This window comes from Aquarana catesbeiana, linkage group LG07, assembly GCF_042186555.1.
Source record: "Aquarana catesbeiana isolate 2022-GZ linkage group LG07, ASM4218655v1, whole genome shotgun sequence".
NCBI classification, from domain to species: Eukaryota; Metazoa; Chordata; class Amphibia; order Anura; family Ranidae; genus Aquarana; species Aquarana catesbeiana.
This window is the reverse complement of record NC_133330.1, coordinates 91403093-91430134: the sequence shown is the minus strand read 5'-3', so window position 1 is coordinate 91430134 and position 27042 is coordinate 91403093. Positions and strand designations below refer to the sequence as shown.

Genomic DNA, 27042 nt, shown 5'->3' with positions numbered 1-27042 from the left:
GCATCAGCTTAAGGAGTATCTGGTATCTGATCACCAGGGGCAACTTACCACTACTGAAGGAAGATATATTGCACATGCTCTCCCCCACCTCATTTCTGCAACGCCTTTCTGGGGAAGGGCATCAATGGTGCACAAAAGAGTGGTATCCTTCAACACCTAGCAGACTGGTGTTTTGATACCCCATTTGTAGGGCTGTTCTTAGACAATGTTCTGATTCTGAAGGGTAGATGGGCTGATATCAGCATATAATGAAGCTATAACTATTATAGCTTCTTGCTATGAGGGTACATCCAGACCCTGCAGGCTGGGCTCGTCATTTTCACCTAGGGGGAGTGTTAATTATCTTTTTTTTTTAAACTTTGTGAATTACTGCTGGATTAGCAGGTGAAAAACCTAGAAAACATAAAGAAAACAAAGATATTCATTCATCTTTACAAAAAGGTTAAATCTTTCTAAGCATGCTCTGTACACTGTACATAAGGAGGAGGAAGACAGTGAGAATAGTGACAGCTGACTGGTTTGACTTGCGTTTCTTACAGACATTGAATGATAATGTTACCAAAAAGCACTGGTTAATCCTCAATAGGTCCAACAAAATGATTACCTTTTTCCGACAAACAAAATTTGAGATCTGGATCTCAAATTTTCCGACAACAAAATCCGTTGTCGGAAATTCCGATCGTGTGTACACAATTCCGATGCACAAAATTCCATGCATGCTTGGAATCAAGCAGAAGAGCCGCACTGGCTATTGAACTTAATTTTTCTAGGCTCGTCGTACGTGTTGTACGTCACTGCGTTCTTGACGTTTGGAATTTACGACAACATTTGTGTGACCGGGTGTATGCAAGACAGGTTTGAGCCAACATCCCTCGGAAATAAATCCAGGATTTTGTTTAAAAAAAAATTGTGTGTACAGGGCATAAGAAGAACCCAGTGTGTGAATTCCTCTTACCTGTATCATGGCCACGAAAGACCACGTTTTCAGCTTTATGCCAGGTTGTAACAACATTTTTCCTTCTCAGTTCATGTTGTAGTCCTATGAAAAATCTACCACAATCTGGGTAAAACAAGGAGTTGAGATCTTCCAGAGATCATTCAGACTCTATCAAACCTTGCCTAGTCCACCAAGAAACGAATAGGTTTTAGTTCTAATAAGACTCAAAAGCATATTGCCATTATGGTTAGTTAATTGGCAACCTAAAACTGGTCCACCCATGTGTATGTGTGGCTGTGATCAAGAAAGTTATTGCTGTAGTATATTATGAGTTGCTATTGATGCTGTTAACTGATGTGAAAGGTTTAAAATTCTCCGTAATGCGCTGCGGAATATATTGGTGTTAAATATATGTGGAAAATTAAGTAATTAAATAGACAACTATAGCCAACACCTATTTGTTTCAGAAAGAGAATGGAATGGTTAAAACCCTGACTATAAAATTTTGGATTCCAAGTCGCGGATATACAGTAGCTTTGGGTTATTGTTCCATTTTTATGCTTGACATAATATTATGGTGAACATTTAAACAGGAACGCATTGATAATAAATCTATGGCTTCCTCACTTATTGGGAAAAAAACAACCTTTCCATGCTTGTTAATGTGTTCTTCAGTAACATTAGCATCCTTTTATCAGCTGGACCGGCAAAACATCAGCCAGCTGGAAACTCTAAATGCAAGGCTGTCCACAGATTCAAGTAAATTAAAGCAGAACTAAACTGTATCTGAGCACTACAAACTGAAAACACTATTTAATTCATTTTTAATAGGCAAACTCACTCATCGATCCATGTTTACATACTTTATTGTGTTGAGAAATCACTTTGAACATCCCCCCCAGCATTTCTAGATGTGGCCATCTTGAGTAAGGGCTAATGATTCATGTAGCATTTACTTCTTAAAATCCACCTGTCCTTAGCTCAGGTATGCAGGTGGGAAAGTGTGCTTAGCTGTGAAAGCCCCTTTTCCAGATGAAAAAAAAATGCCCAGGAAGACTCCTGGGATGTATGACATCTAAAAACCACTGTAGCCACCACATATAGGCATCAGTAAACTGCACATTTTGTTGTGGTTGTTGCTGTGCAACTCAAAAAAAAAAAATGTCAGATGGCCACGGCACCATCAGTAAATCTGCACCTACTGCTTCAGTAACAGCAGGAGATCAGAGTGAAAGTTTCCTCCCCTGCTCCACCCATCACTCTCCTTCTCTGAGCTCCCGTTGTATATGATCTTCTAATGAGTAAGTTTAGAGAGGAGGGAGAATTGTTCTGAGGGTTCTGTTCCTAAGAATGGGGAGTGGGTGTTTTCTGTACTGAGGTTTCTCTATCTGTGTGTGTAGGGGGGGTGTAGGGGGTTGTCTATATTTAAGGGTTGTGTTTTTGGTGGGGATGTCTATACTGAGGGTTTTGTACCTGTGGGGCATGGGGATGTCTATACTGGAGAGGGGGTAGGGGTTTATGTATCGAGGGGTCTGTAGTGAGGAGGGGTCTTTGCTGAGGCGGTGGTCTGGGAGGGAGATTTAGGCAGGTTAGGAAGGTCAGTCTATACTGAATGGTCTGTGCTGGGGGGTCTTGCTGAGGGTGAGTCTGTGCTGAGGGGTCTGTGCTGAAGATTGGTGTGTACTGACGGGTGTGTACTAGCGGTCTGTGCTGAGAGGTGGGTCTGTGCTGAGAGGTCTGTGCTGGGGGGGTGGTCTGTCTGTGCTGAGGGGTCTGTGCTGGGGAGGTTGGTCTGAACTGATGGGTCTGTGCTGAAGATTGGTATGTAGTGACGGGGGTGTGCTAGCGGGGTCAGTTTGTACAGAGGGGTCTGCTCTGGGGGGTCACTCTGTGCTGAAGGGTCTGTGCTGAGGGGGTTGATCTGTGCTGGCTGAACATCTGTGCTGGGGGGGTCAGTATGTACTGAGGGAGCCTGTGCTGGGAGGCTCTATCTGTGCTGAGGAGTCTGTTTTGAGGGGTTGGTCTGTGCTGAAGAGTACGTGCATGGAGAGTTGGTCTGTACTAAGGGGTCTGTGCTGACAGGGCCAGTCTGTACTGAGGGGTCAATCTGTACTGCCGGGTCCCACTGACTTCCAATCTTTAGGCAGGACCGATAGCACGATCTTGTGCTGGGAGCATGCAGCGCACAAATACTTCACCGCCGAGTGACATATGTGCGGCATGTGGGTGTTAAAGCTCACCCTTTTGCCACCGCATATATGTGTTGGGTGGTCATAAAGGGGTTAAAGCATATTTTGTGGGTAAAAGGCCTGGCATATATTCGATGAGTAAAGGCAGAGAAGACTCAGGTTAAGGTTAAGCGCCTCACATTGTTAATGCAATTTGAATTCATCCCTTATTTGCCAGGGCACACAGAGCATACTGCTTTTTTTTCTTTAGACCCTGTTTTTGAGGGGAGATGAAAAAAAAAAAAAGACTGACTTTGGGTGCCAGATGTGTTACGTATACCACTGAGTGCAAGTTTCAACTTTTCAGAAAAAGGTGTACTTACCCCCATGGGTGATGAGCCATCAGTATCCATGCAGCTGGTGCAGCAATCTGGGGATTTGAAATCCCCACTCCTCTCCCTCTTCTCTATGCAGTGCTTCTGGGATGAATCTGTGCAAGTGCTGCCCAATCGTAATCATTATGATCTGTCCCAGAAGCGGTACAGAGAGAAGAGGGAGAAGAGTGGAGATTTTAATTTCCCAGATCACTGTACCAGCTGCGTGGCCTTTGGCAGCTCATCACCTATGAAGGTAAATACAGTGGGGACCAAGGGGGCGGGGAATGCGTAAGGTGTTAGTTCACCTTTTATTTTTTCTTATAAATTAACCTTTTAAGGTCCAGGCTCATTTCTTTCACTGTTGCCAGTCCTGTTTATAGCTAATGGACTGTGAGGTCTGGATATAGAATGGTCAGTTGCAGCTTTGAACGCTATTGCCCTCCACTAACTTAAAGGGAGAGTTGCTGCTCCTGTGTGACGTCATGGCTGTAGTAGCCTCTGAGTCATAACTACACTATATTACCAATAGTATTGGGATGCCTGCCTTTACACGCACATGAACTTTAATGGCATCCCAGTCTTAGTCTGTAGGGCTGTCCACAAGGTTTAGAAGTGTTTCTATAGGAATGTTTGACCATTCTTCCAGAAGTGCATTTGTGAGGTCAGGCACTGATGTTGGAGAAAAGACCTGGCTCACAGTCTGCACTCTAATTCATCCCAAAGGTGTTCTGCTGGGTCGCGGTCAGAATTCTGTGCAGGCCACTCAAGTTCCTCCACCCCAAACTCGTTCATCCATGTCTTTATGGAACTTGCTTTGTGCACTGATCCAAATCATTTGGTGGAGGGGGGATTATGGTGTGGGGTTGTTTTTCAGGGGTTGAGCTTGGCCCCTTAGTTCCAGTGAAGGGAACTCTTAAGGCATCAGCATACCAAGACATTTTGGACAATTTATACTCCCAACTTTGTGGGAACAGTTTGGGGATGGTCCTTCCTGTTCCAACATTACTGCGCACCAATACACAAAGCGAGGTTCATACAGACATGGATGAGCGAGTTTGGGGTGGAGGAACTTGACTGGCCTGAACAGAGTCCTGACCTCAACCCAACAGAACACCTTTGGGATGAATTGGAGCGGAGACTGCAAGCCATGCCTTCTCTCCATCATCAGTGACTGACCTCACAAATGCGCTTCTGGAAGAATGGTCAAACATTCTCATAATCACACTCCTAAACCTTGTGGACAGCTCTCCCAGAAGAGTTGATGCTATTATAGCTGCAAAGGGTGGGCCAACTCAATATTGAACCCTACGGACGAAGACAGGGATGCCATTAAAGTTCATGTGCGTGTAAAGGCAGGTGTCCCAATACTTTTGGTAATATGTATTGTGTATTTATGGAAGGGCTCCAAAAATGTTTTATTATACACTCTCCTAGATGTTCAAGCCGCTTCTGCATTATAATCACACTAGTAAAAATCAATAAAACTGTAAAACAATAACACCCCAGTACGCAGTCCAAAGAAGCAGGTTCCACTACCACTGCTCACTTTTTCAACATGCATTCTCTGCTTTAGAGCAACAACATCCCACTGGACACAGACTCCTCTCAGACACATTTCACGTTAACATAAGGTTTAGTCAAAAGGTATGGAGATATTGAAGGGTAAGTACTTACTGTATAAACAACATAGTCATTATTGATTGGTGCAGCTTAAAGGTAAATTGCCCAATTCAAAACACCAATCCACCATGTATAAAGATGTAAGTAGTTGTGTACATAAAGATATCACTATTATACATGTTATGTTCCCTTATTATTAAAAAAAAAAAAAAAACTTCCCCTAAAAGCATAGGTCTGTATTATTATAAATAAACATGAAAACAAAATCCAAAGAAAGTTCTCAATGTAATTATACGTTATGTAATGTAATGTAATTATACAAATGTAACCCTAAAAAAAATCAAACATCAGGTAGTGGAAAAGGATTGAACAGTACAAGGTTTTTGAGATCAAAAGATAGGTTTGCGGTTAGAAAAGTTTTTTTTTTTTTGTTCACAGTTAGAAAAGTTTTTTTTTTTTCCCCAGTAGTATTAATTTCGTTCAAACCTTAATACCATAAATAAAAATATGATATTCAATTTTTACTCCAGGAGTATATCATGAGTTTGGCACTTATGCTTAAATAATGCATTACAATTGAACTAAACCCATTTGATTTTAGTTGCCTAAAATGTACTGGAGATTTTAGTCGACTAGAATATGACTAAAACTAAAACAATTCAGATGACTAAAATACGGCTGAAACTAAAATGGCATTTTAGTCAAAAGACTATGACCAAAACTATATAAAATATGACATAAAAATTAACACTGTTGTCCAGTAATTCAAAAAAAAAACACATAATAGATACATGAATAAAAAATAGTATGTAAGAAAAAGGAAAGGTGGGGAAGGAAGATAATGGGGCCATGCAAAGGGAAGGGAGAAAAGGGTGAGAAAGGAGGAAAAAAACCTAGAAGAAGGGAATGAAAGGAAATAAAATGATCTCCCTCAAAGTCATGAGGTAGTCTATTGTCAGTTTTAATTATTATCATTGTTATTATTACTATACAAGATTTATATAGTGCCAACAGTTTGTGCAGCGCTTTACAACATGAGGGCAGACAGTACAGTTACAATACAATTCAATACAGGAGGAATCAGGAGGCCCTGCTTGTTAGAGCTTAAAATCTAGGAGGGAGGGAAAAGTGATACAAAAGGTAATAACTGTGGAGGATGATCTGATGGACAAAATACAAGTACAAATGTTAGGGGGGGGCAGTATAGGCTTCTCTGAAGAGGAGGGTTTTCAGGGATCGTCTAAAAGCAAACAGAGTAGAAGATAGTTGGACAAATTGGGGTAGGGTGTTCCATAGGACAGGAGAGGCTCAGGAAAAGCCCTGGAGGCGAGCATGGGGTGACAAGCAGGAGGTATTGGGAGGAATGAAGAGAACGAGTAGGTTGATATTTTGAGATTAGGTTAGTGATGTAGCTGGGGGCCAAGCTGTGGATGGCTTTGTAAGTTGTTTTTAGTATTTTGAATTACAGGTAATCCCGGGAGGAGGGAGTTGCAGTGGTCAAGGCGGGAGATAACAAGGGAGTGAACTAAGAGCTTTGTGATGTCTTTGGTTAGGAAGGAACGTATTTTGGAGATGTTGCTGAGGTTGAGGCAGCAAGATTTGGACAGTGACAGGATTACACCTAGAACCTTGGAATGTTGGAATAGGCTGATAGTAGTGCCATCTTGACAGAGAAATCAGGGGAAGAGGCGAATGGTGGAGGAAGAAGCTCTATTTTGAATAGATTGAGTTTGAGGAAGTAGTGTGACATCCAGACTGATATGTCTATTAGTGATATGAAAGGAGACTGAAGGAGTGAGCTGGGGGGTTGAGAGATAGATTTAGATGTTGTTAGCACAGAGATGGTATTGGAAGCACTGATCTGGAACACTTTTCTCCTAGCAAGCAGAGAAAAGTGGTGGACAGTATTAATATGTTTTATGATCTGAACCTGAAGTGTACCAACTGTGGAATTATGTTGATACACAAAGTGATTGCAATTGTTTTTTTTTCTTACTATTTCATAAATGTTCCTCCAAGCCTATCCTCAAATCCTCATCCCACATCCTGTATCCTACATTCCACACACACCAAAAAAAATTATAAATCTAGTTTTACAACTGACTCATTGCCTTATATCATATGTTTCATCTGTGTTGCATGATTGCATTCAATGGGGATCTCTTAAAATGACAACTTGGACACCTTATGGCCTCACATTTAAAGACCAGGCTGGGGAGATTTACTAAAACTGGTGATTCTTCTGCAGCTGTGCATGGCAGGCAATCAGCTTCTAACTTCAGCTTCAATTAAGCTTTGGCAATAAAACCTGGAAGCTAGTTTCTATGCAGAGCTGCTCCAGAATTTGCACCCTCTAGTTTTAGTAAATAACCCCTTGTGGTACTAATCCAGGTAGTCCTATTGGTTCTAGATTTGAGTAGGCTGGGTGATAAATAAATCCCTAAGGTAGGTGTCTTTTAAAACGCCACTCCACACTCCATGTGGCTTGATAACCAGGATCCTTGCTCAGTATAAGGATATATGTTCTCACAATCCCTTTATTCATTTACCTCAGCACTATATTTGGTAGAACATACTTTATTAATTTTTAATAATTACATCATCCCTGCCTCTCCCAACTCTCAATAATTCCTCTATTTGTTGCTTTTAGCATGTTGATATGTGAATTTTATATTGTCATAGTTGTAACCACAATCCACCTATTGTAAGGTTTTAAAATCAGTATAATTATGTCTTATTCTTATAAATTGCTGCTGTGGTATGGCCCTCCTAATTACATGTTTAGGGTGGCAACACCTGGCAGGCAACAATAAATTCTCAGCTATAGGTTTCCCATATGTTCCCACAAGTACCCTCTTCTCAACTGTCCACCTTATCATATTCAGCTTCAAAAAATTAATTTCTTCTTTCTCTTACTCCAAAGTAAATTTTAAATTACATTTGTTGAAATGTATATATTACACCAATTAGGAGGATTGTGATCCCGCATTAACTATGAACCCCAACAGACACATTTTTGCAAATATAAGTGAAATGGTAATATGCAGCCAAACATTACTTGGAACCAAATGGCTATATTTGAGCCCTTGAATCATTTGTAAATCCTAATCAAACTATTCTACTAAACTCTTCACTGTACTACATTCTCTTGTGGATTTATTTGAAAAAAAAAGTCTTTAGGAAAATATGTAGTTTATAATATGATATTAAAATAGTTAATCAGCCTAGAAACTCCACTTTAAATACAGCATTTGTAATTGCTCTCTTATAATAAGGGTATACTGAGAAGACGATAGCTCATTTATGGCCTTTTCTAGGTCATCTCACCAGACTTAAGCAGGCGGTAAAATGTGCTGGGATGATGATTCATATACTAGCGTTAAATGATTCCCCCTGTATTCTCTCATTATTAATAAGTTATTCTTATGTGTCAAATTAAAAAGCTTCTCAAACATCACAAACAATATCCCACCAAACAGAATATTAGCGGGTTTGATTTCTCTTTTTATATAATCTGCCTGGAAGATATTCTTATAAAAGAAAAGAATGCAGAGACTCCTCTGTGGATGAGGGAAGGGGATGGCGATTTTTTGAATCTGACTATTCTATATTTGGTCAAGAAAGAAGATTATGGATCAGAAATTCATTGAGAGTAGGGAATGAATGCAGTCACTATTAAAGTATATCTTCACAGATGAAAATCAATTATATTGCAACACCAAAGCAATTCTGAATCACTGAAAAAAATACTGTTGTCAATAACAACCACTTTTGTCACACTTGCTTATCCCAACTGGAAAAATAAAGCGTAAAATATTACTGGTTGCTTTGGGCTTTAACACAAACCTACCCTCAAAACTCAACCCCTAAAGCAGCTCCCACATGCTATGTCTAACACTAATCCAACCTAACTCTTTTTCTAAGCCCTAACACTAATCATTTTCTATTCTGCATACTCACCCTATCCAGCAACCTTCTCAGCAAATAATTATATGCTCCATATATTTCAATGTGATAAAAATGGTGAGACAGTATTTCTGCCTATTTTATTCTTCCCTAGAAATCTATGAAGATACCACTTAGCCTGAAGACAATCGTACCTTGGCTTTTCATGATAGTGAGTGATGGGTAGATCAAGGTGACAAGTAAACTTTCCTCCACTTCAAGCTAAATGGAAATATATGTTGTAGACTTACATGGAGCCATATTCCTGAAGAAACTTATGCCGCGTACACACGAGCGGACTTTACGGCAGACTTGGTCCGGAGGACCGATGTCCGTCGGATAATTCGATCGTGTGTGGGCTCCAGCAGACTTCCCAAAAGTTTGACGGACCTAGAAATGAAACATGTTTCAAATCTTTCCGACAGACTTGAGTCCGGTCGAAAAGTCCGCTCGTCTGTATGCTAATCCAACGGACAAAAACCGACGCTAGGGCAGCTATTGGCTACTGGCTATCAACTTCCTTGTTTTAGTCCGGTCGTACATCATCACGTACGAATCCGTCGGACTTTGGTTGATCGTGTGTAGGCAAGTCGTTCATTCGGAAAGTCCATTGAAAAGTCCGCCAGATCTAGTCCGTCGAAAAGTCCACCCGTGTGTACGCGGCATAAGAGTACAGTACCATTTAGGTCTACTGGGGCTTAGTGCAAAGATGATGGTGCCAAAAGGTTTCTGCCTCTAGTATGTAAACAGTGATGAGGGCCATGGCTGTCAAGCTTAGGTAAGGTGCTGGGTAGGGGGTTGTTAGATTATTCAGATTGGAGGGCTAGAAAAGACGGACTAGTGCACCTTTACGGCCTTGTGGCACAGACACCCAACAATACTTTGCAGTGTCAGATACTGTAGATTATGCCTGAATCCTTAGCTCTTAAAGAGAGCAAGCAATCCAATGGGCAGTGGAACAAGGAAGTATATACATTGTTCATTTGCATGGAACTAATTTTTATATTTTTAAATAGTGATATAATAGTAACACGTACCTTAACGAAAGGAGAAAAACAAACCACAGAGATTTATTTAAGTGAAAGCCTATGCAACGTCAAAACTCAGAAACTACTGCTCCCTCTTTTGTGGTGCACAGCAATATGAAACATTGTACACAAGTAAATGTGCCAAAACTTCATGCATATTTCCTCCTTATCTCAACACCTGTTAAAAGTATGTAAACTCTGAATAGAATTTAGTAGACTAAATCGCTGTATCATAAACAATCTCAATTTTATAAAATACTCGTTTTCACCATTTTTCATCCTTTGTTGTAAATCTCCTGAAACCATTTCCTTTCAACATGCATGTACTGAAAATCCAGGCAAACTTCCTGGTGGTGACAACAGTGGACCATGCTTACATAATGTGTGTTGAAATGGCCACTTCTAATCTCCATTGGATGCCCATGTGACAGGGTGGCAATGCAGGGGCACAATTGGGAGAAAAGAACAGGGCGTTGTCCCCCCCCCAATAACAGAAAGTGCCTGAACAAAGCCATTCATGGCAGGATCACCAGTTAATATTTTAATGAAAGTTCTAGATCTAAGAATAATGAAAATGACATTTTAAGGTTTATATGAGATTTTATGCAAAAATCCTTGTACGAGGATAATTGCACGGACAGTTCAAACAATAAATAAAGGCAGCAACAGAGTAGACATTCGATGTACAATGCAATCCGTAGCTCACCTTTTACACCAAGACACACTTGGGGCTTTTGGTCCGGGTGGGTGGTGGACATAGTACAGCTCTAATAGCCTCATCAAACACTGTCTTTAGTCCACGTTGTGTGAGAGCTGAGCACTCTAAATACTTCACAGCCTCTGTAGACACAAGGAAAAAAAATGTTACTAAAAGAGCAACAAAGCTTTTGGATCATAAAAGAAATGCTGGGAGACGATACAAAAGACAAAAACAGAAAGCGATGCAAGGACGGTGTCAAGAAGGAAAGAAGTAGATACGTGATTAGGATAGACAGCAGTCTGGTTGCTTTTAGTCATTCATTATGGAAGCACGGTTGTTTTCTTGGCGTATTTGTATTCAATCCTTGTCTTTACTGAACCCAAAATAACATCATTAACCATTCTTCTCAGCAACATTATCACTCTCTCAATTTCTACTGTTCACAATAGGTTTGCGGTCACCATTTTTGCTTGCCCTTGATGTTAGCTAACAATTGAATATATGTAATAAATACACAACATTTTCTTGACATCGTTATTGTTTCAATTTCAGGTTAATACTAGATGTCCTAAGCTGTATGCTTAAAATGTCAGTCCACAGTTGATATTTTATTTGTGGGTGGACTCAATATAGATGTTTATACAGCCATAAGATATCCCACCACACATCTTGAATTTTTCTGCTTTTCTAGTTGGGGAATTAATGCCATTTCAGAATACAATATCCCTTTACCTATGTTTCAGGTTAATACAGAAAAGTTCAAACTGCATGCATAAAGGGTCAGTAAACTCAAAACAGCTGTTACGGTCGTTACTCTTTTATAGCTCTTGGAGACTCCAGCAGTGGGTGTTTACCCCACACATTTGGAGTTGATGCCATTTCAGAGTACAATATTCCTTTACTTATGTTTCAGGTTAATACAGAGGGTTCAAACGACATGCTTAAGGGGTCAGTATACCCAAAAGAGCTGTTACAATTGTTAAACTGGCCATAGCCGGTTTGAATCTCAGCCAGTTCCTGCAGATTCGAACCATGAATGAGCAGGCTGAATGTACCCAGGTTGTTCAATCGATCAACTTGAGTACAACCAGCCTTACTACTATTATTTATGCTATTTGTTATAGCTGCTAGCAATAATCACTGTGTTCTCCTGGCGAGAACACCATGGCTCAGTGGGAGGGATTCCCCTGTCAACACTGTCTGTGTGCAGGACCCGTGGTTGCAGGAAAGATTTTCTCTCCATCTATGGCCGGCCTTACACTTTTATAGCTCTTGGAGACTCCAGCAGTAGGTTTTTACCTCCATTGTTTCCGACCTCCAACACATTTGTAGTAGATGCCATTTCCGAATACAATATCACCTTCAGTTATGTTTCAAGTTAACCACTTGCTTACTGGGCACTTAAATCCCCCCCCCCCCCCGCCCAGACCAATTTTCAGCTTTCAGCGCTGACGCAATTTGAATGACAATTGCGCGGCCATACAACACTGTACCCAAATGAAATTTTTACAATTTTTTTCACACAAATAGAGCTTTCTTTTGGTGGTATTTAATCACAGCTGGGATTTTAATTTTTTGCTGAACAAACAAAAAAAGATGGAAAATTTAGAAAAAAAAAAAACAGGTAATTTTTCTCCTTCATTGATATGCGCTGATGAGGTGGCACTGGTGGGCACTGATAGGCTGCAATGGTGGGCACTGATGGGCGGAACTGATGGGGACAGATAAGGCGGTGCTGATGGCCACTAATAAGATAGCACTGATGGGTGGCACTGATGGGTGGCACTGATAGGTACCACTGATAGATGGCACTGATGCGCACTGATAGGCGGCACTGATGGGCACTGGTAGGTGACACTGATGGGCACTGATAGGTGGCACTGATGTGCAGCACTGTTGATGAGGCACTGATTGTGGGCACTAATAGGTGGCACTGTGGGCACTGATGGGTGGCACTGTGGGCACTGATGGGTGGCGCTGGTGGGCGGCACTGTTGTCTACTGCTAGGTGGCACTGGCAGGTGGCACAGGTGAGCACTGACGAGCTGACGGCAGCTCTCCGTGTTCGGGACTGATGTTCCTCTCACAGCCGCCGGTGATCGGCTTTTTTTTTCTCCTCACGCTGTCAGCGCGAGGAGAAAAAATAGCCAATTACTGGCTCTGTTTACATCACATGATCAGCTGTCATTGGCTGACAGCTGATCACGTGGTAAGGGGTCGGGATCGACCCCTTACCTTTCAAACTGCATACTTAAATGGTCAGTTTACCCAAAACATTGGTTTAATTATTACTCTTTTAGGCCTGGTTCACACCTATGCAAGTTTCGGTTGATGTATATTCCAGGTGCATGTTGTGTTTTTCAGTAGACATTTTTGATCCACTGAAGTTTATGGAACCATAAACACAACCTGATGGTCCCTGGCCCTTTCCATAAAATACATAGATATGAACGTGACCCGTAGGAAACCATGTTAAATGGACTGTAGCGTGTGTCTGCAAAACTGAAAATGCACAAAAAATATGCATAGGTGTGAAGCAGGCCTTATAGCTCTTGGAGACTCCAGCAGTGGGTTTCTACCTCCATCATTTCTTTCCCCATATGGGAACAGAGGGGCGCCAAACTGAGTGCAGTATTAATCATGAATTTTAATAAAAACAAGTAGTAACTCACAAATGAGATGACTGAGGTCAGAATATGGTTAAAATCGTCAGTCCCGGAAGCTCAAGAGAACATCCTATTTGCCTTGGCAGTCTGGGGCGCTGATTGTATTGTTGCAAGGGTCCAGAAGAAACTGGGAACCAGAAAGCAACAGGAAGCTGATCACTGCCGTGATCAGTGTGAACCGCAAGATGGCGCCGGGCCGGACATGATGCCACAGGAACAGGAAATTTGACTATTCACAAGTACAAGGGGCGGTAATGCATTTCGAAGCATCAGCTTCTTCATCAGATCGTTACATATGTTTTAATATACTGTATTTATTTATGTGTGAATGTTCACACACACATGATTTATGCATACACAATTGTATATTCAATTTGCCATATGTTTCTATGCTATCATCTTTATTTAGCGCTGCTGTTCACCATTATTTGTTTCTTTCCCCATAACATTTGGAATTGATGCCATTTCAGAATACAAGATTACCTTCAGTTATGTTTCAAATTGCATGCTTAAAGTGTCAGATTACTGAAAATAACTGTTACAATTGTTACTCTTTTATAGCTCTTGGAGACTCTGGCAGTGGGTTTTTATCCCTATCATTTATTTCCCCAACATATTTGGAGTTTCACTACAGCTGCTGAATTTTCCACAATTTAAAGTTTATGAAAATCGATCAGCCAGCTGACTTCTTCCACAACGGAGGTGACCAGGTAACTCAGGTGCATAGATCTCTCTCTCCTTGTCTTTCTCCACCCTCTATCCCCCAAGACCCTAACATAATGACAGACAACTATTTCAGTACTATGACTCCCAGCATATGTAGCCAGCCAAACTGTGCCTACATCAGCCAAGGAGCTGACAGGGCATGTTGGGAATGGTAGTTCCACAGCAGCTGAAAATTCACTTGCCTGTCACTTCCTTTACAGGTATAAAAAGACGGCAAGTGGACAAACTCATTACAAATAAAACAGAATAATTACATGTGGTTAAAGTATTTGACTAAATGATGCATACAAAGATGAGCCATAGTAGAAATAACAGCATGCCATGTTTTAAAAACAATGAAAGGGATCCCTTACACCAGTAAGGACCATCTGGTCACACAGTTTCTGCATGTAGCCCCCATGAGCTGCCTCTGGGACTTTCCTGTGTTTCAGAAGCATATTGCAAATATTAATGAATTTAATTCATATTGATTTTCTTCCATACCTACACCCACAGAATTCTGCAGGAGTGGAAAAGAGAGTGGGGTCAGAACCAGCAGCAGCTCTGCAGTGTACTTTTTAATGTAATATGGTACATCTCCGTTTACTAACATCCTATCCCTTATGAATGTGTGTTCTCGGATCATAGTCACCTTGGCTAATCATGTATAATGCACTATGTTAATTCACGTGTTAGCACAACATAGAAAAAAATGATAGGTGTGAATGGGCCCTTAATTACATTATCTTGGTAAACTCAAATGGAGAAATATCCAGCATGACTTTTTTAATATGTTAAAAAGTCATATTGTTTAATAGAAGGCTTCCACAAAAAAAAAATATACCCATTGTAATTATTTAGGCTACTGCTGCTGTCAAATCAAATCCCGTGAGGAGGGATGAGGCGGGGCCGAGGCAAACTGTGTATGTCTATGTACACACAGCCTGGCCTGCTATGGTGGTACACACAGAAGAGGAGGAGCCTAGAACGCAGCTGGGGGGGGGGGGGGCGGGGGCAGAAGAGGAGCTTCGGTACCATTGCACAGAACAGGTACGTATGACATGTTTGTTATTTTTTTTAATTATTTTTGCCTTTACAACCGCTTTAACCACTTCAGTACAGGGCAATTTCACCCCCTTCCTGCCCAGGCCTTTTTTCAGCTTTCACCACTGTCGCACTTTGAATGACAATTGCGCGTTCATGCAACACTGTACCCAAATTAATTTTTAATCATTTTTTTTAACACAAATAGAGCTTTCTTTTGGTGGCATTTAATTACTGCTGGGTTTTTTATTTTTTACTAATAAAAAGACTGAAAATTTTGAAAAAATAAAAGTTTTAGGTTCTGTCTGGAAATTTTGAAAAAAAAAAAAGTAATCTTTCTCCTTCACTGATATGTGCTAATGAGGCTACACTGATGGATACTAATAGGCTGCAATGATGGGCATGGATGAGGCGGCTCTTATGGGCACTGATTAGGTGGCACTGATGAGTAAGCACTAACATGCCACACTGATGGGCACTGATGGGTGGCACTGATAGGCAGCACTGATGGGAGGCATTGATGGGCACTGATGGGCAGCACTGATAAACAGGCACTGATGGGCACTGAAAGGCTGCACTAAATGGCATCACTAATGGGCATTGATTGGTGGCACTAATGGGCACTGCTGGGGCTTTCCTGTGATCAGAGCACAATGATCAGTGCTCTGATTACCTACCCTGGTATCCCCTGCGAGGAGATACCACTGATCAGTACTTTTCGCCACACACTCTGACAGTGTGAGGCGAGGAGAACAGATTAATGGCACTTCCGCATTTCCATGTGAATGGCTGTGATTGGACACAGCCGATCACATGCTTAACCCCCCTGGCGGTATTCCCGAGTCTGGCTCGGGGTGGATTTTCAATACCAAAAGCGGTATCCCCGAGCCAGACTCGGGATTGCATTGCAGGATCCATGTTGAGTTTACTTACCTTGTCCCCTGGATCCTGCAATGTCTCCCCGCTGTGATCGGCGAGTCGCCGTGTCTCGCTCGATTCACAGTGCCAAGCTCCGTTCCCTGCGAGCGTTGCGACTCACGGGGACGGAGTTCGGCGGCAAATTCAAAAAGTGAAACACACAGTACAGATACAGTATACTGTAATCTTACAGATTACAGTACTGTATCAAATAATTAAACATCCCCTTTGTCCCTAGTGGTCTGCCAAGTGTCCTGCATGCAGTTTTATATTATAAAAACTGTTCTTTCTGCCTGGAAACTGGAGATTGTCCATAGCAACCAAAACTGTCCCTTTACATCAAAAGTGGTTTTAGACCAGCTAGAAAACAGCGATAATAAATTAGAATCACTTTCAGAATTGAATGATAGTGATTTGTGGGGAAATCCGTCATCAAACGCTAAAAGTAACGAAAGCGCCAATTCTGCAACTGAGCAAATTTCAGTGTTTTTGATTTGATTACATTATTGAATAATTTTTATTATTATTATATTATTATTTGGTTTAATTATTTATAGTTATTTATTATATTATCATTTTTTATTTCATTTTTCAAACTTTATGATACCCGGGATGTCTACTAGACTCTTGTTTGGACAGATTTAAGTGAATTATTCCTAAGAATTACAGGCCTATAATATAAAACGCCAAATTTCTGTGCAAAATAATTGTACCACTTTCAGCACCTAAAATCTGAAATAATCATACCGCCAGGGAGGTTAAAGAGCCGTGTTATAGGCTCTTTACAGAGATCGAGGTCCCAGGACACGGCGTAGACACGATCGCTGCGTGCCCCCACGGGCACGCGGGAGCGGCCGTTCTGGGGTGCCATCATATGACGTCCTCCCAGAATGAGTGCTGCACCGTCCCTCCATCATTTGATGGTGAGCGGGCGGCAAGTGGTTAATACACAGAAAAAATGGTTAGACACACAAGTGCTTTTTTTTCCTTTATACATTTTTTCAAATCAACAAATGTAAGTTTAGAGGTTGGATAAAAGGTTTAGTGTAATATAACACTTTTAGTAGTTATACATTTTTCTGAGGTCTACACATTAGACCAGGGGTGTCAAACCTGCCCACGGGCCACATGTGACCCAAGATGGCCATAATTGAGGCCCAACACAAAATTGTAAACTTAATTAAAAAAGCTGATTTTTTTTTGTATTTACACTTAGCGAACACATGCAACTGAAAAAAATGTGACAGTGTATCTTTACCGTACAAAATATTTTACAGCGCACACATACAAGAATGACATTTCCTGCAGGGCTAGTTAAAAACACCTGAACATATTCAAAAAATACGGGGGTTTGGTCACACTATATGGTCATATAGTGCTAAGCCCACTTACTGCGACAAAGTACCCCGAATTAGTGTATCTTTACCGGACTTTTATAAATTTCATCTTCCCAAAGAAAAATATCCCACTCTTCACACAATCACACCTTATTGATGTCATCAGTTTTTGACAACATCTAAATTTGTGAGCAACTATTTTCAAGAATGAAACACACGAAGGGCAAAATTAGAAACAAAATATCTGATGAGCACCTTGAGAATTCATTGAGAATTGCTTCTACATCCATCCCATCACATATTGATGCGTTAATCAAAAACAGTGCCAAATATCTCACTATTTTTGTGTTGTCCTCTTTGTTTAAAAAAAAAAATATATAAAAAAATGAAGTTTTAGTACTCAGATACTCAGGTACATTATCTATATCAGTGATGGTTAACTTGTAATTTGACTTTTTCTGCTTATCAGCTATCCTAATTGTTAGTGTATTTTATGTGTGGCCCAAGACAATTCCTCTTCTTCCAATGTGGCCCAGGAAGGTCAATAGTTTGGACACCCCTGCATCAGACTAAAAAGATTTTGGTTGAAGGTGGCCTTTATTTATTTATTTATTTTTGCCACCAAGCTGGAGATAAAGGGTTAAGGACCTACAACTGACTGTTCAAGGGATTGCAGAAAACAGAGTCAAATAATAAATATGTAATATATAGGGTTTTAAAGTTGCAGTTAGCTCATAGTACTTGTGGACTCCCAGCCCTGCAAAAAATGTTTTCAAAAAACCAAACACTTAATGGGATCTGTCATCTGACATAAGCCTTTGACAAAAGTGGTCCCATTTTAGATTCACTGTGATTGTCACAAAACTAATACATGGCCCATGGGTCAGAGAGGGTGACTTTAGTCAGAGGCTTCTCGGTCAGCTATGTACTGTATATAAAGATACATTCTCTTGGTGATTCTTCTTGTTCCATTATCAAGGATGTTAAGGAAGTGGCAGGTGCCAGCACCCGCCGGGTCATTAGCCAGTGATGTCATCATGCTCTATTCATTTACTGACAAGACCAGTAAATAAATGTGGCTGGGTTATTTTTAATTGGCTGGGATAGTTAAAAAAAGTCTCAGGTTCCCCCATAATTCATAACAAGTCCTTCAGGTCCAATATGAATTTTAAGGGGAATCCATGTCATAAAAAATGAACAGTGTGGGGTACCCCCCCCCCCAATTCTATACCAGACCCAAAGGGTTTGGGATGGATTTTAAGGAGGAACCCCACACAAAGGTGAGGAGAAAAGCATAAGTTCCTTGCCAAAAATTCACACCAGGCCCTTTTCCAAACATGCAGCCTGGCAGGGCAGGAAAGGGGGGAGTTGAGCATGTCAGGCTACATACCCAAGCATGTGGCCTGAAAATGTTCTGGAGGGGGTGGCATGCTCCCCCTCCTTCCTTTGGCCTGTGAGGCTGCAGAAGGACCTTGTGTGGATTTTTGGGGGCCCCATGCTTTATCGAACTTTTTTCCCCTAAAAATCTATCCACTTGGGGGAGCCCCATAGTCTTTTTTTCTTTTGTGTGGGTCCGCCTTAAAAAACATAGCAGATCTGAAGAGCTTGGTATAAATCATGGGGAGAACCCCCATGCCTTTTTTTTGTGGGGTCCCCAATTAACGTCTATACCCAAACTTATTTAAGATAAGGTTCTGGTATAAATAAAGGAAGTCCCTGACCAAGTTGTGCTGCTTCTCCTCCCCCAGCTCCTATGCAGGTGAGAACAGAGGGAACAGAAAGAAAGTGATCACTTATAAAACACGGGGGGGGAAGGTATTTATAATGTTTTTTTTATATCTATACACCAATGTTTTGCTTTTCATTTCTATTTTAAACTGAATGGGTTATTTCACACGGTGATCATTTATAAGCACATCAAGATTGAACTTGATGTCAAAATTTTCACTGTGGCTTATTTGTGCTTATTATACTCAGGAATTATTTTTCGCAGGAATGCAGAGGAATGCAGTTCCAGAACCTCTAGCACTGAATGCATATAATAGCAAGGGATGCTGAGGTGTGCTGGAGGGTCCATTGATGCCGGCTGTTAGGGGCTCTATTGTTGAGGGAGGGATATTTTGCTGCTGGAGGGTCTATTGTTGGTGGTGTGGGTCTATCGTTCCTGGGGTGGATCTATTGTTGCTGGGGGAATATTTTTTGCAGGGGTTCTATTGTTTCTGGGGGATCTGTTACTGCTGGGGGATATATTGTTTCTGGGGAATCAATTGCTGCTGCAGGTTTATTGTTGATGAGGGATCTATTGTTGCTGGGGGGTTTGTTGTTGCTGGTTGCAGGGGATCCATTTTTTTTCTTTTTATCATTAACAAAATCCATACAAATTACTTAGCACCACAAGATGAAACTTGGTTCTGTTTTCTTTAAAATGGGCAGTACTGGGAGGTAGGTAGGGGGTGGAAGCAAGGAATGTTGTTTGGAGGTGGGTAGAGAGCAGAGACAAGGGAGACAAGTGGGGAGTACCTGCACCTATTCTCTGAGAAGAAAAAAAAAAGCCCTGATTATACTACTTTATAATGTTAAAACCTGTTAAAATGTCACATAGAGGATGGCTGGCATTTTCTATGTGGACTTGTACGTACTATGTGGTTCTTGTAGAGTGCTTTTTTTTTTGCAATACCTACAATATGTGTCTCATATCAACAACTTCATAGTAAATTAAGATTCTTGGTCCTGCGTCGTCTTTGTGTGGCTTAGCAGTATCTTTTTTAGAAAATTCACATTAGAATAAACTCATTTGGACAAAAACAAGTATGAATCAGTAAATTAAAATATATACTAAGAGTCTGTTTATTTTAAAAGCTGCATGTATTTTTATGACACAGCTGCTGAGTAATGCAGAATTACAAAAAAATATGTATTGTCCAGGAGAGGACTGGCAGTCGGGCAATCTTGATAATTTCCTGAAGAATTGTTAACTATAAACTCATTGGTGGGTTTGTCTAAGTGTCTATGGGCTGCTTGGACTCTGTCACTCTTGCAGTCCATATGCATACTTGGCTACTTTAATAGCAGGTAATCCCATGGTATTACAATCCTTGCAGACAGGGGCAGATGTAGTAATCACTATGCTGCTGTGAAGGTTGTCAAACATATGGACTGGTACTCTTTGCAGCTGAGAGTCTTTTTGGCTTTAGTCATTATCTTTCTATCTAATTCATTTATTCTTTACAGGTTAGCACTTTCAATGGTATATCTTCCCTTTAAGCAGCCCAATGCTCATAGTAAATCCTGCGGCACCACTTGTAGGTCAGTAGGTGTTACTACAACTCAAGATAATGCTAATCAAGCATTTATGTGAACATATCCAACAGTAGATCTGCCTTCTGATATTAGACAGAAGGTTAATATCAATGGCAGACTTCAAGATCGATTATGAAGTTCCTATCAGTATTTGCTGATTTGTGCACATCACAGGATATTTAACTTGCTAGGCTCCCCTCACCAAAGAGAAGTACTGTAGATGTATTGTGCATGACTCTGGGCATAATCACTTCCGCGCAATCACAAACCTTTAGATACTTGGGGGGGTATTTAGAAGAAAAAAAAATGCACAGTTATTCGGCCAGCAAAACTACAAGTACATTAGTTCTGTGTGAATCAACCAGCATTCGCTCATTCGTTTTGGGGATTTTTCGCACCATGTATAAAGCTTTAGCTGTTCTGCAAATGGGGTGAAATAATATACTTGGGCTATTACCTCTTTTGTTCTTATATGTTCTTAGACTATTTTCTGTTAGGATCAAATGTTCTTAGGCTATTTTCTCTTCAGATGGAATGTTCTTAGGCTATTTTCTCTTATTGAATGTTTATGATTCAGTGCTCTTAGGGTATTTTCTTTTCTAATCAAATAGTCTTAGGCTATGTTTCCTTAGGATCAAAAAGGGAAATTTTCTCTTAGAAGAGAATGTTCTTAGAATATGTTGAAATTGGTACTGCATATATTCAACTGATAAGTCCATAGAATAACAGGTTAAAAGTTACACATATAATAACAGTAATTATTATAAAATAATAACATAATTATTAATATAATTCTAATATAATAATAATAATAATAATAACAGTAATTATTATATAATAATTAGTTAATAATATAATAAATAACAGGTATAAAGTTATCAAGTTAATTACATTCGATTTGACCAATTTGGAACAATGAATGTCATACTTGTGTTTCGAAAGACAACTTAAATATCCAAAAACAACATTTCACACATATTAAAAACAAACATCCACAAGCATATTGCTGATAAATGTACACAAGATTTTTTTTAGAAATAGACCCCTTGCTGTGAGTGCCTATGATAAATTTATGATAAATAATAAACAAAATACAAACCAAACAGTGGGCTGGTGCTGACCTGACTAAACTCCTAAGAGCTATTTTTTTTTAATTAACTATGTTATGTTGTGCAGACTTTTGTGAGCACTGTAGACACTAATCCATTGGTGCAGTTCCCTGGTGCCCAACCTGCAACCCCAGGGCCACATGTGGCCCTTTGGCACTTTTTGTGCAGTCCTTGGGGCTCCTGCAGACACTAACCTATGTTTCCTTGTTGCCCTGTTAAAGTAATGATTTCTAACAGCCTCATGTAATATGTCTCTAGTCTATGCCTGTCTCCTGAAGGATTGTCTGCAATAACTCCTAAAGCATGTTCACAGTCTCTGACCATCTCCTGTATTATGTCTGCAAACTTTGAACCTCTTTTCTATGATATCTGCAGTCTCTAACCATCTCTTGTATTATGCTTGCACTCTATTACTATTTCTTGTATTATGTCTGCAATCTCTGACCATCTTTTATATTACAGCATATCCGCAGTCTCTGATTCTCTCTTGTATCATGTCTGCAAGCTCTCTAACCATCTTCTTTGTTTTATGTCCACAGTCTCTGACCATCTCTGGTATCATGCTCATAGTCTTTGACTATATCCAGTTGTGTGTCTACTGTCTCTGATAATAAATATTCACTTAATTTTTCTTTTTTTTTTGTTCCACAAATACTTATTATTCGCTGAATTTTTTTTTGTTCCACAAATACTTATTATTCGCTGAATTCTTTTTTGTTCCACAAATACTTATTCACCGAATTTTATTTGCGGCCCTTTGGTGATGTTTGGGGCTGCACTCGAGGCCCCACATATCAAGAAAGTTGGCCACCACTGGTGTAGACAAACTAACTGCAATCTACTGCATTTATGCTGGATTTGCAAAGAAATAAATAAAACGAAATGTCTTATTAAATATTTTTGGCACGTTTTAATTTTACCACATTTGTAAATGTTAAATCATATTTCTTATTCTATAATGGTTTTCAATTAGTCATTTTTTAATGTAAAAATGTTCTAGTATTTTATATGAAATAGTCGAATTATAACTCAGTCAAGCTGTCTAAGGACAAATACACTATGAATCTGTTTATAAATGTCATACAAAATGATTAAGTGTTGTAATTGTTCTTAATATCTATCTGGCTGCAATTTTAAGGAAATCAAGCCCATAGTTATTAGAATGTGAACAATTTACAAGGTGAGATTTTTTTTTTTAACAACAGATTTATAGCTTTTTTAGCTGATTAAATCTACCACATAACTGCCTATTTTAATCTATGCTGATCGGTTAATTGACAGATCTATTACTGTCTTTGTCTTACTAAAAGAAGGGAATACTATGACCTATTAAGAGTGGAGGGGTAGTGTATGCTTTTGATGCCATGCTTTAACCAAGTACTGGTTATATGTTGTAATGAAGGGGTCAGCAGCATGCGTCCTCAGATCTATCTCTTTTGAATGTTCATCAGTACCCTTTTGTCTTGTTGTCTGTATAAGCCACAGCTTTATAGGTTCGTTATTATGTTTCTCTCAAAGTCCTGGTGAGTTTTTTTTTGCTGAAAATGTTTGTAATTCTAATTCTCTGGATGGAAGTCCCATGGTTTTGCCTAAGGGGTAGACAATATTTTTCTTTATTTCTGCTTAATGAAACTGCATGCTTATCCTCGCATGCATATATAAATGTATCTGTTGATTCAAGTAGATGTTTATTCCAGGTTAAGTTTTCTTACTTTATGAATATACTGATCCTCAGGCAATCATGAGATAGATTTTTTATATGGGGTTTAATTACTGGTTGTCCAATAAGTATATTGACCTGAGGTCAGAAGCTCAAAGGACTTTTATTTAGCTTCTTTAATCTTTCAAGGCCCGCATAGCATAATAATAATCTTCCGTCTTCCCTGTTGCATGTAAAATTATATACATGTTAATGTGTGGCTTTATATGTTTATATGGCTCGTGTATTAGTATTCAAATAACCTCAAACAACAATCAGTGCAAACAAACCTCTAAAATCTACTGCTTAAAAGTGATTTAAGAATATTCTCATGAAAAAATAAAAAAATCAAGTTGCTGCTTATTACTCAGAAGTGTTCTCACTCACCTCACTACAATATACAACTATAAATATAGTGCAGCGCAACTAACAATACATAGATCCAAACAATCAGTGAATAATAGTGTAACAATAATGTGGCCAGAAGTGACAATTATTATTTAAAAACAGAGTTCATAACAAAAGTAACCAACTATAATGATAATTAAACATTTCATATTGCCTGTAGTTCCATTGAAAGAATGCCAAAAATGCTACAATCTTCTACCTCCGTGTGAGAAATTACAAACAGTGCGCATAAATAATCCTCCACCGGTGAATGTGTAACAGCTCACCTTATACTTAGACCCCTGTTTTACCAGTGGGTCCAAGTAAGCAGTCCCCTAATGGGGATAAACCCAGGTGTGTATATCCACTCCGCTCTCAATCTCCGACATTGACTCTTGGTAGTGTAGACTCTCGTGCAGCAGTATATATAAATAAAAAGAAGGATATCTAGTGCTCTATGTAAAAATGTTTATTGCCAAGTAAAAAAGATCTATTGCACTCACGTAAAAAGGCACTCATCCGTGCCGTGGGTCTCACTGATGAAGTCCACACCCAGGACGACACGCGTCTGGGAATAGGAGCCATACCCTCAGCTGATATCCCGCAGCCACTGCCATCCAGATTTCTAAGCACGTCAGGAATTAAACAGGCATCTGTTTAGTACGCCAGCACGGATGAGTGCCTTTTACGTGAGTGCAATAGATATTTTTTACTTGGCAATAAACGTTTTTAAGGAGAGCACTAGATATCCTTTTTACTTATATATACTGCTGCAAGAAGAAGTGTCAGAGATTGAGAGCGGAGTGGATATACACACCTGGGTTTATCCCCATTAGGGGACTGCTTACTTGGACCCACTGGTAAAACAGGGGTCTAAGTATCAGGTGAGCTGCTACATATTCACCGGTGGAGGATTATTTATGAGCACTGTTTTTAATATCTCACACGGAGGTGGAAGATTGTAGCATTTTTGGCATTCTTTCAATGGAACTACAAGTATTATGAACTGTTTAATTATTGTTATCATTGGTTATTTTTGTTATGAACTCACTGTTTTGTGAATAATAATTGTCACTTCTGGTCACATTATTGTCACACTGTTATTCACTGATTATTTGGTTTTATGTATTGTTAGTTGCACTGCACTATATTTATAGTAGTGTATTAGTATTATTACTGAGGGCATTTTGTTGCAATAAATAGGCATTCATACACTATATTACCAAAAGTATTGGGACGCCTGCCTTTAAGGACACATGAATTTTAACGGCATCCCAGTCTTAGTCCGTAGGGTTCAATATTGAGTTGGCCCATCCTTTGCAGCTATAACAGCTTCAACTCTTCTGGGAAGGCTGTCCACAAGGTTTCTGGAAGAATGTTCAAACATTCCCATAGACACACTCCTAAACCTTGTGGACAGCCTTCCCAGAAGAGTTGAAGCTGTTATAGCTGCAAAGGGTGGGCCAACTCAATATTGAACCCTACGGACTAAGACTGGGATGCCAATAAAGTTCATGTGCGTGTAAAGGCAGGCGTCCCAATACTTTTGGTAATATAGTGTATATGTTTGAATCTTAGAGTAGCGAATAGAACTGCAAAGATTTTTTTGAAAAGTATACTATTTTAGATTCTAATTCTGTCTACAGTTTGGATCAAACCCCTACAAATGCAAACATGTGTGCGTCATTTTGGAAGAAATAGCTGTCAAATATGATCAAAAACTACAATGAAATCTGCAGCATTTGATGCAAAACTGATATGTATGGCTGCCCCAATTGATAGAGTGCTTGGTGTGTTCCTAATGTCCCTGAACTGCTGGGTATGGTAAGACTGATGAGAATGATTAGATTCTAGCTGTACACAAAGCAGACAATCAGTGAGTATGTACGAGGCTAGCAGACTTATCTAATAAGGCAGTCCACAGAGCAATGATAATGTGCATTTCACAGGCACATTTCACTTTCATCAGTTTGGGGTCGCCTGGAGAATGAAAAATGATGGTTAATTGTTTTCTATGGCTTTTTACTTGTTTCTCCTTTGCTTATTAAAGAAGAACCCTTGCTTTATCGAATTGTAGATTGTTGTTGTAAGGCAAGGAGCTGCTCTAATCCCTAGATATAATAGATTATTGACACTTTAATCATCTGCTTTGCACTGGTAGAGAAGTTAATATGCAACCCAGACCCTTAAATGGTTGTAAGCCCTTACATATACCCATACTGATCCATTAGCCTCAGGCGATACACAGAGATGAAACAAATCCTCCTGCATAGATTTTGCCCATTTATCTGCAGCCCAATCTTCTCTACATCTGTTTAAAGTCCAGAATGTACACTGATTTTCCGAGCTTTCAGAGGCAGTGGCAGGAATCTCATGTCACACACTGCGCAGTTCAGAAAGGAAAGCGGAGTGTAATCTGAGACCCGAGTGGAGAGAAGGGACACACTTCTCTACACAGTCTCATAGGGAAATATGCACAGCTGAGGCTGTCAATCACAGGCTGTGCGCTGGCGATCCATATCTTAGTCCTCCTCAAGCCCTTGGAATGCTCAGAAATGACTCTATGAATGCAGATAGTAGAGGAACCAGACTGCTTACAGAAATCACACTCAGTGCTTTAGATTTAGATTGAGGCAAGTACACATTATTAAAAGTTATACTTTTATATTTTCATGTCAGAGGTTTACAACCACCCTAAACCAGGGCCGTCTTATGGAGCAGGCACCCCTGGGCACGGCCTGGGGGCCCCAAGTGCTCATGGGGCCCCATGAGGGCCAGCTTCGATCTAGGGGGATGCAGTGGTATAGTAACTGCACTGTACGCAAGTTACGTAGCGTCACTGGGGGGGTGCGGGGAACCGGACCAAGAAGCAGTTGTTGTAGTGGGTGCCGTCGAGCTCCCCCCTTCGGTACAGTGAGTCGGTTTTCCCCTGCTCTGTTTGCCAGGGAACTGGGCAGCAGCGATGTGACAGGGTAGAGGAGAGCTGCGGGTATATTTCCCCCTCTTGCCCCCTCCCATTTCTCCTGTCAGCCGAACGGGAGAAGAGAGAGCGGCTCTAATCTGGTAGGTTCGCCACGGAGCCACCCACCTTCCTGCCTGCTCT

The 27042-nt window shown here is 40.2% G+C and overlaps 1 protein-coding gene across 1 annotated transcript in view; it reads right to left on the bottom strand.

Annotated features, from left to right (window-relative positions):
• Positions 1-27042, bottom strand: part of RAC2 (Rac family small GTPase 2) — a 100325-nt gene that overhangs the window by 5329 nt on the left and 67954 nt on the right. The window contains exon 6 of the mRNA XM_073592479.1: positions 10782-10915. Within this exon, the coding sequence (XP_073448580.1) occupies positions 10785-10915 (131 nt within the window). The 3' untranslated portion in view covers positions 10782-10784. The remainder of the gene's footprint in view (positions 1-10781; positions 10916-27042) is intronic.